Source organism: Callorhinus ursinus, unplaced genomic scaffold (genome assembly GCF_003265705.2).
Source record: "Callorhinus ursinus isolate GAN/ISIS: 27379988/994484 unplaced genomic scaffold, GSC_fseal_2.0 scaffold72, whole genome shotgun sequence".
NCBI lineage: Eukaryota > Metazoa > Chordata > Mammalia > Carnivora > Otariidae > Callorhinus > Callorhinus ursinus.
In genome coordinates this window covers 2,475,380-2,490,744 of record NW_027397134.1, presented here as the reverse complement: position 1 = coordinate 2,490,744, position 15,365 = coordinate 2,475,380, and the positions used below count along the sequence as shown (strand labels likewise).

Below are 15,365 nucleotides of genomic sequence, written 5' to 3'. Positions count from 1 at the left end.
TTTGTTTTCTAATTGTCTTTTACATTTGTTTATATTTGTTTGTCACAGATACAAGAAACTAGTTCTTGTGGATAACGTGGCCTGATTGCTCACCATTCCAGTCAAACACGCTGCGTTTTGTTTGGTTCTGTTGCGTGGCTCCAGTATACATTACTCTCCCTCAGGCCCAGTCCGCATACCTCAGAGTAACCTAATATGCATCGTTAAATTAAAAACACAATTTGAGTTTGGGGGTTTCATTTATGGTTAGAAACATGAAATGTAAGGAATTCAGTGAATACACAAACTAAATAAAATTTTGGAAACGTTTTTGCAACTAGCTTGTGCTTGCTGTTTTACAGATGAAATTTAAATTCTGTAGAGATGAGTCATAATTTGGGGTTCTTCGATTAGCTCAGGGTTTTCATTTAAAACTTCTGACCGTTCTTGTCTTTTGGTGACCAACAGTCTATACCTTTTATTTTCAATTGTTCTTTTAAATTTTCATGCTTTAATCTACATACAACTCATTTATCAGCAAAATAATTGTATTTACCTCTAGGTTTAGGAAAGAGTGAATCCTGTTTTGCTTTAGGTTAGGAAATGTTAAGTTTGGGTTGCGTTGGAATTATGTGTGAATGATCTGAATTTGGATTTTGGCTTTATTTGCCTTGGGGTTATTTTTTTACCTGGTGGAAGAGCAAAGAGTTGGAAAACATTTGTATTGTTTAAGGCTAGAGAGGAAGCTCAGCTCGGCCCCAGTGAGCCTCCGGAGAGCTGGGCAGACAAGCTGGAGCTCCTTTGAGTTCTGTGGATCCTAGAACATTCCTCTGAATGTGGAGTCCCAAATATTTGCTCCGTTGAGATCGTTCACATTTTAAAAGTTATTTTTTCACAAGAATATTTCTTGTGAAATATAAAATATCATTTTTTTCAAATGATAGTAAATGAAAATCAAATCAAAATAAAAAATCATTTTTTCACAAGAATATTTCTAATAACTCTGAGGAGTATATCATATTTTACTCTGCATGTGTACCTCATTTTTACTTTAGAAGTTTAAGATTAGGAAAAATGTAGTATGGACTGGACTAAAGTTAGATATTTAAATCTTAATTTAGCTGTTAGCTTGATTTTGTGTAGGTTTTATTTATTAAACATCAAAATGAAAAGAAGCAGGAAAACATTTAGATTGTTTATAGTCAAAGAAAATGAAGATTTGAAATAGTACCCAGATAATTTAGGGCAAAGTAATTCTTTGTCCTAAAACACTCAGCTTAGGGCAAAAACTTCTGTAGTGTATTTTTGAAGCATATTGGTTTTTTTTCCTGATTACAAAATGATAAATATTTATTAGGTTTTGAAAATAAAGAATTGTACACAGAAGAAAGTAAAAATAATTATAGTCTCACCCTTTAATTATTGCTATTTGTTATATTTCCTGAGTTAACGTAGTTTTGTTAATAAGTGTTTATGCCATGCACAGATACCTGTTTCTGTTCAGATTAGGCCTTTTTTTTTTTTTTAACATTATTAAGCATTCTTTGAAAAGATGGTTTTTAATGGCTGTATGCTTAGTAGCCCATTGTTTGGAAGGCTTATGAAGTACTTCACCATTAAGTCCAGGTTTTTGTGATTATAAATAAATCCGTAGTGGTGGTGTTTCCTTACCTGATGAACTGGAATACATCTCTGAAGGTGGAATTACCAGGTTAAAGGGTATGTGGTATACATAGGAAACAAACAAATTTAAGGCTCTGTAAAGATGTGTGGTCAGATTCTACCCCAAGAAGATGGTGCCAAAAGTATCGTTTCAGCTTTCACTTAACTACATCTAGGCAGTCTGTCTATTTTTGGTTTCACCATTAAGTATGGATACTTTTTTTTTTTTAAGTTCATTTATTTAAGTGATCTCTACACCCAACCTGGGGCTCAAACTCAGGGCCCCAGATCAAGAGTCATGTGCTCTTCTGACTGAGCCAACCACAGGCACCCCTAAGTGTGGAGACTTTTTAAGCCATTTTTAAATTTAACCATTAGTCTTAAGGCCATACATAGTTCAAATTAAGAGGCGAATTGCATGAGTCATTTTAAGAATTGAGTGAGACCTTAAATATCACATATATATTAATTGAAGGAAAAAATACATAACTTCTTTGTTCTCGGCTTTTTCCTCTGGTTATTTGAGATTATGTTTCTCTAAGTCACCTCTGTGCCTTATGCTGTAAGGTGTTGATACTATAGAGAATTAGGCCAAGAGATAAAGGCAGCAGGCTCTTTGTTTACTTGTTTTTTAATTGGTACATATTCCCTGAATTTTTATTTTCTTTAATAGTTACTTACAAGTTTTATGGAAAACAAAAAGCCAGTGAGACTGGAATACACATTTTAAATCTGGGGAAGATAGTTCAGAGAACAGGTTCATTTTGTCCCATCACTTAAACTAAATTTTATAGATCAGTGTTAGTTTGTAAATTACCAGTATTACCTTAATTGATTTGAACAGACTGCCAGAGTCACTAGAAAGAATGTGAGAAATAGACTTAGGTAATTGTTGAAGTCATGTGTGTATGCTCTGCTCTTGGAGCCCAAGTGTGGTATGGGCATATTTGTATTAAATTTAGCTTACTCTTTAATTAGAACCATGCTTCATCCTGCTGTTTTTATAAAATGGTAGGAGAATTCTGAGGAGTTGGTGTTCTGCTGGTAACACCCAAGGTTTTCGTTTAGCACAAGGTGTGCAATGATTCGGAGTTTCGGAACGAAGCGATCAGCAGCCTGTAATTAATAGGACCTTGGAATGTTCCGTCTGGAAGGTATCTTAGGGCTAATCAGTGGTGCATCAGAGGTTCTCAGCAGTAGAGAAAATTTCGCCCAAGTGCATGGAGGCGGTGGGGGGGTAGAATATTGCACTAAGCCCATTATAAAATGCAAAATTAAAGGAAATTGCAGGACAAGACAGGCTATCAGATGTCAAGGACATGTGCTTACCGCCTGCAGCACTGGGCCACCCCTGACCCTGGACGAACTGAGTTCACTCATCCTTGCTTTTAGTATCACGTCGGTGGAAGATGAAAAGTTGAGCCTTTCCTTTTACTGACAGAGAAGTAAGGCCCAGAGAGGTTAAGGATCCTACCCGCCTTACATAGGAAGTTACTTTGCATAATGGGAACTGCAACCCATGTCCCCTTATTCCTAGTCTAACACTATTTAACAGGTGTTTAAGTACTATATTCTTCATACCAAAACTGTGTTTCATATGAAGGTTTTCAGTGACACTCATTGGATTAGAGAGTACCTCAACAGTGGCTCGTGGCTTATTGAAAAAAATGATCTGTGAAAGGTCAGTCTTGTGATAATTTCAGTGAGGCTGGGCATTCAGAAGCTAGTTGTGTCCTGTGGAAGGCTGACTGGCTGGCTACTTCCACACACAGGAGCCCAGCTGAAGTGCGTGGGGCCTGCAGGGGGACGGGGGGTTGCAAATATGTCTCAGGCCAGGGCCACAGCAATAGCAACAGAAGGGTGTCCCCTTCTGGTAGAGCTCATTAGCACCAAGGATAGTGGTTTTATCGTTATTTATGCACATGTAATTTACTCTTCTCTACTGGCCACTTTTGTGTCCTCTACAACACCTAACACAGGGTGGTAGATGACACCCTCTTAATACTTGCTGAGTTAAACTTGTTCATAAAGTGTATGGGATTGTATACACATCCATGCTGACTTTTAACATTAGTACTCTTTTATGGGAGGGAAAATGGAGCTCAGCTAACCAAGTTCTTCTGTTGACATAGAACTCACCTGTACAAGGACAGTTTGCTGTATATATCATGTTTTCATTTAAATGCAAATGGTGCTACCTCACTGATTTAACCCATGTACCAGCTCATTAATAGGATGAAATGTTATGACAGAAGAGATTTTCTGAGAAAAGTTGATCAATCATGCAGGACTCTATAAAACGTGGAATCATATTAATAATAATACCAAGAAAGAATTTTTTCATTTATCCTGTCTTTAGAATTCACTTGAAACTGGAACATTATTGAGGATTTGAGGGGAAATGTGGTCTGGTGCTATGATTGCATAAATGAAGAATAGTTTTGAGGTTTTAGAACATAACCTAGAAATTCATGATTTTTTAAATGTATGTACATATGGCTGAATGGAACAAATATTTGCTACAGACAATGAACCTCCTGAAAGTGGGATGTGTGAATGGGTTGCAGCTGACAAGAAGGGACAGTGGCACACGGTGTGACCGATGCTGGCATTGTAGTGTCTTGAGTGTGGGGTGAAGCTGAGAACAGTGGTGAAGAAGGGGGAAGAACCCTTGTATAAAAGACTCCATTTCTCTTTTCACTCACCAATTCAGTGTTTATAAAAAGTGCCCCCATAGTGTTGCACATGACTTTGTACCCTTTTGAGAAATTTTATTTAAAATTGTTCTGCAAACTCAAACTGGTAATTCCTACTCTATGAAAGAATAAAGGAGAGCGAGAAGTAATATGTATTAAGCCTTTGAGTTCCCCCAGCTAAGCACGGAGCTCACACTGTTTTACTGAGACCTGGCAAAAGGGTCCTGAGACATAGCTTTCATCTTGTAAGTACACCAGCCCTGGGGCTGAGTGTTTACCGAATGGTCCTTTCCATGCAGACCGTGAGCTCCAGAGGCAGGACCGTGTCTGCTTTTGCTCGCTGGCATGAACCCGTCCCAGGCGCTCTTCTGGCTCGGCCCAGGAGGGTTTTGGTCTCCTGCACACACACGTTGGAAGACCCACATGAAGCTCCTGGCTCACCCCCTCCTTAACCCTTCTCTCAAAATAAACATGCTAGTGCCTTGAACTTCCCAAAGCAGAAGTCTGACTCAGTTTCACAGAAATGGACAGTAATACATAGATTGCAGTCCCCTGCCCCGTTTTTACAATAAAAATTTCAAAATTCGCCGAAAAAACCGGAGAGAACAATGAGCACCTCTACCTAGATTCACCAGTTGTTAGCGCTTCACTGTCCCCTCTCCTCTTCTCTTTTCTCCTTCCCTCTCCCCCTCTCTCTACACAAATGCATTATATTTACAAGATTTTTGGCTGAACCTAGGTTGACATAATCTGAAGTTCCAAATTCTAATTGCTTTTTAATGTTTTCTGAAAGTACATTATAGACATTGTATTTTATTACTTTAGTCTCTTTTAATCCAGATAGCCCCCACCCCTCTCCCTTGTTCCTTTTTTTTCAATAGTTTCCCCCCCCCCCTTTTTTTTTTTACTGTAACAACCTCAGTTAACAGTGCCGCTCCCTGTGCCAGTGTTAGAAGACCTAGGAGCAGACTATGCTTCCCGACGGTTCTTCGTGGAGCCTCAGCACAGCCATGGTGGGAATGCGATAATGGCGTCAGGAGCACCCTGACGCACCCGAGCTCACTGTTGGCGCGAGCTGGATCACATTGGGTATTTAATATGAAATCTGAACCAGTGTAGTTAGAGGCACAACAATGCACCTATTAAACTGCAGAGCCAGGAAGTAACTTCGTCTGTGGAAGGAGGGTTTGCAGCAGGGGAGTACCGCTGCTTTTGCTAAAATGATTTTGAATTTCCAGATACCCGAATTAAACACATATGAGATTGTATTTTTCTTTATGTATGTCTGTGATGTCGTTACACAGCAGTCAGTTTTCATCAAAACATAAATATTTAAGTCACGATTTTTCCTTTTCGATTTTCTTCATCTAGAAGGAGCTGGCAAACAACTCTGACTGTCCTCAGATGTGTGCCTATAAGCTGGTGACCATCAAATTCAAGTGGTGGGGACTGCAAAGCAAAGTAGAAAACTTCATTCAGAAGGTAAAGGGCTGTTCAAAATGCAGTGACTTAAGTTTAGGTAGCTATTAATGGGGTATTTTCTGTTAGCACCGCTCTTTCTCACTTATGAGGTAAAAATTATTGCCTCTGTATAATTCCTCTCTGTGTTTCTTTTTTTTTTTCCCCTAGAAACAGCAAAGACAAATGCCAGCAGGTTTTAAGGGGCTTTCTTTGGGGAAGAGCATAGGAGTTTTTTGTTCCAAGTCCTTTCCCGATGGTTTGCCCAGCTGTTCTGTAGAGAGCCCTTTCCATGTACAGCATGGGGGACCTGGTGTCCTGGCATCGGCTGGAGGGAGAGGCCAGGCCTTCCCTGCTGAGGGGCTCCTCTGTCCCAGCTCAGCTGTCCACCCACTCACCCCTTCCACACATCTCTCTTGACATACACTTTCTTACATACTTTGCACTTTCTCGTGAGATGTTTTCTTTAGAGGTCCTTACTGAGAATAGTTACACTCTGAACCTAGGGTGACAGAATCTGAAGATCCGAATTCTGATTACCTCTTTTTTATGTCTTCTTTATTAAAGTGAAAGTAACATGGACAATTTGATCTAGAAAGGGGAGAATTGGAGCTGTGTAAATAGGTACACATGTTGAAAACACATAGGGAACATGAAAAGTTTCTTCGGTGTCTACTTTTCCTGTAGTATGACTATTTCTTCTATTACCATTATTAAGAAACCGCTGGTACGCCTCTGAATCCACAACTGCTTGTATCTGTTCCACCATAACTTTTCTGCTGTTAAGCTGGAACCGCTCTGACATTTTTTTTAAAAGGGTCCTAATGTGCTGGAAACTGTGGTTACTCTTGGGCCTGCTTACAGCTGGCCCACGGCAGGCACTCTGTAAATGTTGGCTTCCTTCCTTCCTCTTGGATCATAGTAACAGATTAACAATCTAGTTCGTCACACGTGTAATTGATGAAGTCCCTTCTGTTCGTGGAAAAAAATTTTGGAGTTGAAGATTGTCCAAAAGTATTAAAGTACTCACTGTTCAGTGCATTTTTCTCTCTTCTTGGGAAAGTTAAGTAAAATTTAAATAATGCAGCAATTAAAACCACTCATTATGTACATGGTTGTGTGTGTGTGTGTAGTGACAGTAACATGGGAGTATAAAAGTTGATGGAGAGTGTGTAATAATTCTTGATTTAAATAAACATCTTATTCCAAAGAACCATGATTCTTTAGTTTCAGTACACATTATGTTCAACCTCACAGTATTCCTTTGAATTGCAGAGAAGAATGACCGTGGATAGTCTATAGTAGAAGAAATCAAGTTGACTTTTGGTCACTGAGATTTAGAAAAAGGTAAAAATAGATCAGGTCTAACAGGAGTTGATGTTGGATCAGAATGTGCGTGCCATGTTTTTTTCTGTTCCTCATAAATTGTGCTACCTTTGAGAGGAAAGATTGTTCCACATTTCACAGGGAGATTTTTCTTTTCTTTTTCTTTTTTTTATAAAATGATAATGGGATGGAACTAAGATTTCCAGTAATTGACAAAGTGGTCTTTTCAAACCAGGTATATGGAGATTGCATGGGTTAATTGGGATGTAGAAAGTTAATATGTTATTAATCTTAGATTTTTGCTGTCTTACACTACTATTCTTCTTTGTTTTAAAAGCAAGAGAAAAGGATATTTACAAACTTTCATCGCCAGCTTTTTTGTTGGATTGACAAGTGGATTGATCTGACAATGGAAGACATTAGGAGAATGGAGGATGAAACTCAGAAAGAACTAGAAACAGTAAGACTTCCCTGTTTGTGCAGATTCTCTCATTGCCGCTTTCTAAAACTGTGTGCGTGCTGAGTAAGTGTAGATTTAGGATTAAGAGTGTCATTACAAGCCGTTTTTTAATATTTATCCTCATCAAAATCGGGTGCCTTAGACACTAACATCCCTCGCATGTTCTGATTTCTCTCTTCTTGAGCATCTTACATGAAAGCAGAGTAAAGCTTTATTGATCTAGAGTTGGTTACCTCTAAGATGCCCAATGGTTTTGTATTCTTTGTCATGCATCAGTTGTCTCTGATGGTACTTGGTTCATAATCCTTTTAGGCATTCACTTGATCAGACCAAGTTACCTTTGGCTCATTTTGTTATCACTGTAAGTTACTGATGTTAGCACAGTAAGTCCTGCTTCCCTCTTCTGTAGAAAAGATGAGCCTAGCCATACTGTCACAGATGCCAGAAATGCCTCCTTCCCTCCCACAGCTAAGCACTGAATCCTTGGCTCTTCATGAGCTTTAGGCAGAAATTGAGGTGATGCTTGGGCCGGAGGTCAGCATGCCATGTTTCACAGTTAAAGCTCCCGCCCACCATCAATGAGCAGGGCAGGCCCTGCATCATGGTGGGTACCCCCTTTCTGCCAGGGATGGATTCTTCCCACTTCCTCTAAGTATCTGGTTTTGCTTTTGCTCCGGACTACACTGCTTTTCAGTTGAAAGTAAGGCCTTCCTGGGGGCAAGTGAACCCAAGGAATGTCCGGGATAGGCTCGTGGTTTCCATGCAGTCATCCAGAGTCCTGCCAGCAGTCCCAGTTTTGGAAGCCCTGCAGGCGGGAGTGTTTGACAGACGCCTGTGTGTGAGGCAGGACCCCCGCTTAATCACAGGAGAATGGCGGCAAATCAGGTTCTTTGGCACAAAAGGAAATCTATTTGTCTGGCACACAGCATCATAAAGAATCTGTGTTTAAAATTGCTTACTTTTGGTGATTACAGCAGATCTGCTTCTAATTAGCTTTATACAAACCTTCTGAGAGGACTAGGACGTATTTTCTTTATAAGGCAATAAAATGTTTTAACCTTATCTTATACAGAAAGTAAACTTGCGGCAGTCTCCAACTTATGAATGGATTTTGTTCCAAAAGTTTTTAAGTTGATTTTTTGGAATTTGGGACATGTTTTACCATGGAGACAACATAATAAATTGGAGTTTGGTTTCTAGGCCAGACAATAGAAGCCTCTTTGACCTCCGTTTCTCATACTAATAGTATGATTCTGAGTCCTGGATCTCGGGAGTAGGGTGATAGAATGGCAAGCATAGAGAGCTCTCCCTCACCCCCATAGTTTTAGGCTGGCCCCTAATATTTAAACCGGCAAGAGTAAGTCACGGGTACTTCCTTTTTTCCCCATGCCCCTCTCCTGCTTCTGTCTCCCCTTTTTCAAGAGTCCAGTGCCCTTCTCTAAGAAGCACCCCTGCTCCTGCCCAGTTTTAGTCCCTTCTCCCCGGCCTTGCCTGATTCTGCTCCCTCTACGTGCTCCAGGCCCCAGAGATACCTGCCCCCTGTCCCCAGCCCCTCTGAGCCGCTAGGCTCTGCTGAACATTAGAAAAAAAGCAGCGTGATGACACTCATTCTCACTAAGCTCACGGCATAGCCTTGGTATCTTCAAAAAGGATTTGCCAGTGCTGAGATAAAACAAAACATACTTATTTTTCTTGGTTTGAACTCTCAAGAGGGAGTTTTGGTTTTGATTTTGATTTTTTTTTTTTTAAGATTTTATTTGAGAGAGAGAGAGAGCGAGGGTGAGGGATGGAGCCCTCCCTGGTTGGAGCTCTGAACCCTGCCTACCTCTGGACTTCTCGGACAGAACTTGGCTGGGACCTCTTCCCTCAGGAGAGTGCCCTTCCATCCCAAGTTCTCAGTCTCAGGACACAGAGCATTCCCAGTGTAAACACAGTGAGTGCCCCGATGAGGAGTGGGGACACTTGCTCCTGTCTTTTACCGCGGGCCTGCAGGCTCAGCTCCTTTCTTCTCCATGCAGGTCCGTAAGGTAGACAGGTAGTTACACAGAAACCCCGTTTATTAGAAGATATCATCCTTGTTGTGCCTACATGGCTCAGCCTGACTGATTCCCACATGATGTTGGTAGAAATCTTTTGTTGGTTCAGGGTTTGGGGGTACATGGCCGTTTCTTTGTTAGATATCTCAAAAACATTTTAAGGCAATTTCAGCATTCTGTGCTGATCATCGTAACTTAAAATCCCATTTAAGTTATTTTGCTCTGGGTCATTGGGGAGTGCTTTATTCCACATCACATTGCTGCTGCTTTGAGCCCTAACAGTTGGTTTGTTAGTGTCTTCAGACTCTGGGCAGTAGCATGCCTGCAGGCCAAAGCACCTACTCAGAAAGCACCTGCCTCACGATGAGGCTTAACACTTCCAAGTCTTCTCCACCACCCAGGGATTTCCCCTTTTCTTGAGGTCCTGTTTCCCTGACACCTGATGATAGAGTTTGATACATTGTAATTCTCTTCTTAATTTGCAAATATTTTAAGACTTGGATATCACTCATACGGGTTTTGGCTCTGGAGAAAAGGAACAGCATCTTGAGAGCTTAGGCATGACAGGAATGCCCCTGCCTGGAATCCTAAAGAGAAATATGGGTTTAAGGCCCAGCTGCTAAAGAAGTGCTGGGGGTAAACTTTCTGCCTGTTTGTTCACAACTGGCACTTCTGGGGGTCGGGGAGAAATGTTGAGGTTTAGAAATGTGTTTATTACATCTGTTCCTTTTTCTGTCCATTCTTTTCTGATTTTCTCATTGAGTTTTTTTTGGAATTGTCTGTGGTCTGCTATTATGAATGCCTGTCCTTTCTGATGCATCCTTATGTCCTTTGTTGTTTCTCGTACATTGTTCCCATGCTCACTTGTTCTTTCTTTTGTCCTCCCTCTTTTAAATAAACTTCCCATAAAGAACTCCTCTCAGGGACTCTAGTCTCAGAAGCAGCAGAGGTGGCCACACCTCGTGTCTTCCTGTCTGCTCTAGGGACTAGGAAAATGTGAATCAGACCATCAGGGCATTTTCTCACATGGTATTAGTGAACAACAGTTAATTTACCCTTGGCTGTCTTTGATAATTTCATACCATCATTCTGCAGGCTTTTGTTTCCTGGATTCAAGAATAGATACACATTTTTTGTGTTATTGTAAGAAAAGCCTTTTGCAGGATTTTCCTTAGATAACCAACTTTACTAGAGGGGCCTCAGAACTTCATTCTCAGTGTGGATGTGGTTATGAACAGGCAGCGGTCATTCACAATCTTTCCTGGATCTTTTTTCTGCCTTTGCTTACTAACCCAATTTAGAGTCTGTGATTTCAGCAGCTCATGATTTTATTTTACGTTTAGATGCGTAAGAAGGGTTCCGTCCGAGGCACGTCGGCTGCTGATGTCTAGATGAGTCCCCTGTAGGGTCAGAGACAATATCAAACTGTGTAAGTGAAGACCTGGGTAAAAAGAATGTTTAAAAACCAATACCTTGTTGGTAATGGGTAGTTAACTTGCTGAGCAGAGACTAAGTATTAAATGTGGTTTAATTTTTAGAATTTAAAGAGATACATATTTTAGAGATTGACGTGGAACACTTAAGTTATTATTCTGTAAGAGTTTTATCTGTGGAACAGGTTGAATTTTGTAATCTCCAGTTAGTTCTTAGTGTTAGGGCCAGAAAACAACTGCCAGGCATACTCATTCATCACGTAGTGTTGTCCTGGAAGCCAGCTGATTCTTCATTGATGGCCAGTTAATTGACCTATTTCTCAATAGAACTGCATGTGGTTAGTAAGGAAATAACGTAAAAGCATTTTAAACCAGAGATCCTCCGTCCCATATCAGACGGGCAACCTTAGTGATTCGTTGTAGTTGAAATTTTTTCTGAACATCTCAATGTCTTCCTTCATGTTGAATCTTCAGTTACCTCTACAGTTAGCTTTAATATGTATAAATACACTTTGGCTTTCACTATAATATAAAACATTTCTATGGCTTTATTTCCCTAACACAGATTATATGCTCAGATAAGAGATTTTCCTCGAGGGGAAAAAAGAGCCTCAGAATCTACCCCACATACCAAAACCAGCATGAGTAAACCCAAAGGGACGGTGCACTGCTGCCCGTTGTCACTGTCGAGCTGCAGTGTTGGTTGAGGAAAAGAACCAGACGGAACCCTGTCCTCACGCACTGTGGTCCTTTGCTGCCCTCTCACTGTGCCACCTGCTCTTTAATTACCGGACAGGGGAGAAGTGCAGTATTCAGTTGTGAACACAAGGAGTTGTATAAATAAGAATGAAGAGACTGCCCGGATTCCACCAGAGCCCTGTCTTTAAATACAGTGTTCATGTAAAAAAAAAAACAAATTATTGCTACTTTTGTTAAGTTCTTCTAAGTTCTGTGACTTATTTCCACTTCCAATTTATTTTCTCCCTGATGAAACAAAATGTTATGTCATAGACCAAAATCTTCAAGAGATTAAGTTTTTTAAATGTAGTAGTTGGGGTATGTTTTCTGCAAAAGTTTTGCCATGTTGAGGATTTTTTTTTTTTTTCTGCAGAATGTATGTGACACGGTAACATTTTTTGTGAGTCTGTGTTTTAACATTGCCCTTTCACTTTTTTTACAGTTACGTAATCAAGGTCAAGTGAGGGGAACAAGTGCAGCCAGTGATGAGTGAAGAAGGATCTGACCAGTATCTGGCAGTGCTGACGTTTCCCAGATGTGTGCTTGTGATGACGTACTCACAGGTTCCCAACCACGTGTGTGTGTGTGTGTGTGTGTGTGTGTGTGTGTGTGTGTGTCTGTGGCTGCATATAAAACGCATGTAGAGCTACAGATCAAGATACACACACTTGTGTATATATGTACATACAAACATACTGAAAGGATTAGTACAATTTCTCCAAAGTACTGTACCTATCTTCAAGAATGCAAAAGAAAATATTTTCAATATATATACCTGGAACAGATTTTAATAATTATCAGAGTAATACCATTAATGGACAAATTGACTGCAATGTAATACTAGCTGGTATGTTTCATAAATGTCAAATTGTGGACCAATATATTTAGCCTTTTATTACTTTTCTGTTCTTTTAAATCTTCCTGTTCTTTTAAATCTTACAAATTTTTATTTTAGTCCCATAAGCAACAGACTCCCACAGAAAAATTTATTCAAAATCTTTTGGTATTCCAGTGAATCTGGAATGTGAACTCTGAATGTATTTATAATGATTTATTTCTGGATGGTTATTATCTTAAATTCAAATTGGACAATGTCTATTAGTAAGGAGTATAGTTACCAGCCAATTTTTACTTGTTTGCCCTGAGGGAAAAAATCCTTTAAAAAAAAAATTCTGGTTTTTATTGGATTTTTGTATTTTAAATTTCAATATTTTTCTACATCAAACCTAGCAAAAATGGAGATGATGGTTTGTGATTTATAATAAACACTATACAATTTTCAGGCTACTCTTAGGCAAACAAAGAAATTGATGAAGAAATGAATAGCATCGTAGGCTGTAGGAAAACTTTCGGAAGTCGAGCACTTCCATGGAGTCTTGTTTCTGAAATGACTGTTTTCTGAAATTAGAGCTTGGAAACTATGCAAATGATCTAGATTCCTCACAGCTGACAGGCTAGAATACAGATAGTGGTGACGGTTTTGTTTTTGTTTTTGTTTTTGTTTTGCGCTTTTCATATTGAAATACACCCCGAGGGGGAGACGCTGCCTTTGAGATAGTGGAATTTCAGAGGCAGCACAGGCTGGTCTCCTTGCCTGGGAGGCCCTGCTGAGGGGCCGGTGCTCCGCCGCCCATGGGGAGGACACCATTGGAACCTGTCACGAGTGAGCATCAGGAACGTGCTGTTAGCAGCTGCTGCCACCTTGTCCTCCTCCTCCTCCTTCTTTAAGAAAGGCACCATAGCTAGGTAAGATTTTTATCAGCTCTCTCTGTCCAAATCCAGGTTTTCTCCTGTCAGTCCTGGAAGCTTGACTAGAATGATATTGTTGGAGCCTTCCGGTCACAAACTGTCTTCTTTAACCTCGTCCTTCCTGCAACACGCTGGCTCCTGTAGTCCTATCACGTTTGTAATCTGACTTGCTGACAGTCCTGCCCACCCTGCTCCTCGTTTTCCCACACGCCGTGTCCCCACTGAGGTGGTGGCAGTGAGTCGGACGAGGGTGTTGAGGATCACTGCCGCACCGCGATGCCCTCTTAGCCTTGGCTCCGAACCCCACGTCGAATATGTCCTCCGTGTACTCAGGATCAAGACTGATGTTTACTCTCTGGGCACTGTTATAAGATAGGTGTTGTCAAAGCATAATCATTGTCTGCAAAGTGTTTGGTGCAAGGAAGATTATTGCTAATTTTGTGAAATAAAGAGTCTCACTCTCTCCTTTTAATGGACTAAACTCTCACTGGCATCTGTAGCTTCGTTGGGAGCTTGGGCGCACATGGAAATCCATGCCCAGCGCACGGATTCTAATGTTTTCCTAACAACTGTGGAGATTTGAGGGAATGCGTGGTGAATGTAAAATACCTAGTTTACTTGGCAGTCTCTTGTGTAAATTACAGTAAAACAAAGTAAATGAAATTGAAACAAAAAATAAATTTGATCACAAAATGCCACTTGTGTGCTTGAGTGGTGGTTTCCCCAATGCCACGTCTAGGTTCAGCACACTGTGGACCACTTCTCTGCCGCTTTCTCAAGAAGTCTCTGTTGTGCGGCCCTGCCACTCTGGGAAAAATAAAGGAAAAACATGGTTTTTAAAAATTTTTCACTGCAGACTCCTATTCATGAAATGTGTCTATACCATATTAACCTGTTACATTTGTTTTCTTAGATAATTTTCTGCTTTTAAAGTAAGCAGAAAGCTAAAGAAGGGTTATTTCTTAGCAGTCTCAGAGGTTTTTTTTTTTTTTAATTATGTTTCAAGGGGAAAAATAGGGAAAACCCATAGTATTTCTAGAAGCACTCAGTGAGGATTTTATCATCAGCCTCTGATTGTTTCAAAATGGTGGCTTTTTGGTTTGGTGCGGTGTTTCACCTCTCCTGCGATCTTGTCATTTCCACTCTTCTTGTTTTGGGACACCTCACAGCTATTTTCTCGTGGTCCCATCTTACATTCTAGAGCTGCTCAGCATTAGGAGAGGTGGCCAGCTACATGGATGGGTTCATACAGAATGTTATATTTCCAGGTGATCTTTGTTTGTTTCCTGAGGTGATTTTCTTAGTGTTTTATCTCAGAGTTAGCGTTTGCGTTTGCAGGGCCAGTCTGTCATTCGGGATGCTGAGTGCTAAAGCTCAGCGCTTTGGTCTCGCCAAAGGCAGCAAGATGAATAAAAGCAGCACACAGTCCAGTGTGGGAGAGAGACACACGCACAGATAATTACAGTTCAGTAGGATAATTGAAAGAGAGCTTAGACGTCATCCACATCGTGCAGTTGCGAAAGCAAACGTTCAGGCCGAAGGCGGCTGGGCAGGGCGGCAGGGACCCAAGGAGCCCAGGGTGTTGCTCTTGGGCGGGCACTGCCAGCAGGGGGCCTGGGGTCAGGATCACCCCTTCTGGCCTCTTGCTGAGTCCTGGAGTACCCAGCTGCAGAGTGTTCAGGGTCAGTGTCCCTGAGCATATGGGGCGCCCTCAATCACTGTGATCTTTCCCTTCCTGTTCTGTTGCTTTACCAGACTGCCTCTTGGTTGGTCTGAAATCACAGTGGACCCAACACCTGGCTTTTATAAAGCTCACCTCTCTCCCCGT

The 15,365-nt window shown here is 40.8% G+C and overlaps 1 protein-coding gene across 2 annotated transcripts in view; it reads left to right on the top strand.

Moving 5' to 3' along the window:
• Positions 1 to 14,235, top strand: part of PITPNB (phosphatidylinositol transfer protein beta) — a 62,789-nt gene extending 48,554 nt beyond the window's left edge. Inside the window, exons 9-12 of one of the 2 annotated variants that reach the window (XM_025858144.2) lie at positions 5,709 to 5,819; positions 7,459 to 7,581; positions 10,961 to 11,046; positions 12,231 to 14,235. In XM_025858144.2, coding sequence (XP_025713929.1) covers positions 5,709 to 5,819; positions 7,459 to 7,581; positions 10,961 to 11,008 — 282 coding nt within the window. In that variant the 3' untranslated portion in view covers positions 11,009 to 11,046; positions 12,231 to 14,235. The remainder of the gene's footprint in view (positions 1 to 5,708; positions 5,820 to 7,458; positions 7,582 to 10,960; positions 11,047 to 12,230) is intronic. The other variant, XM_025858143.2, reaches the window with a different exon arrangement.
• The last annotated feature ends 1,130 nt before the right edge of the window (positions 14,236 to 15,365 follow it).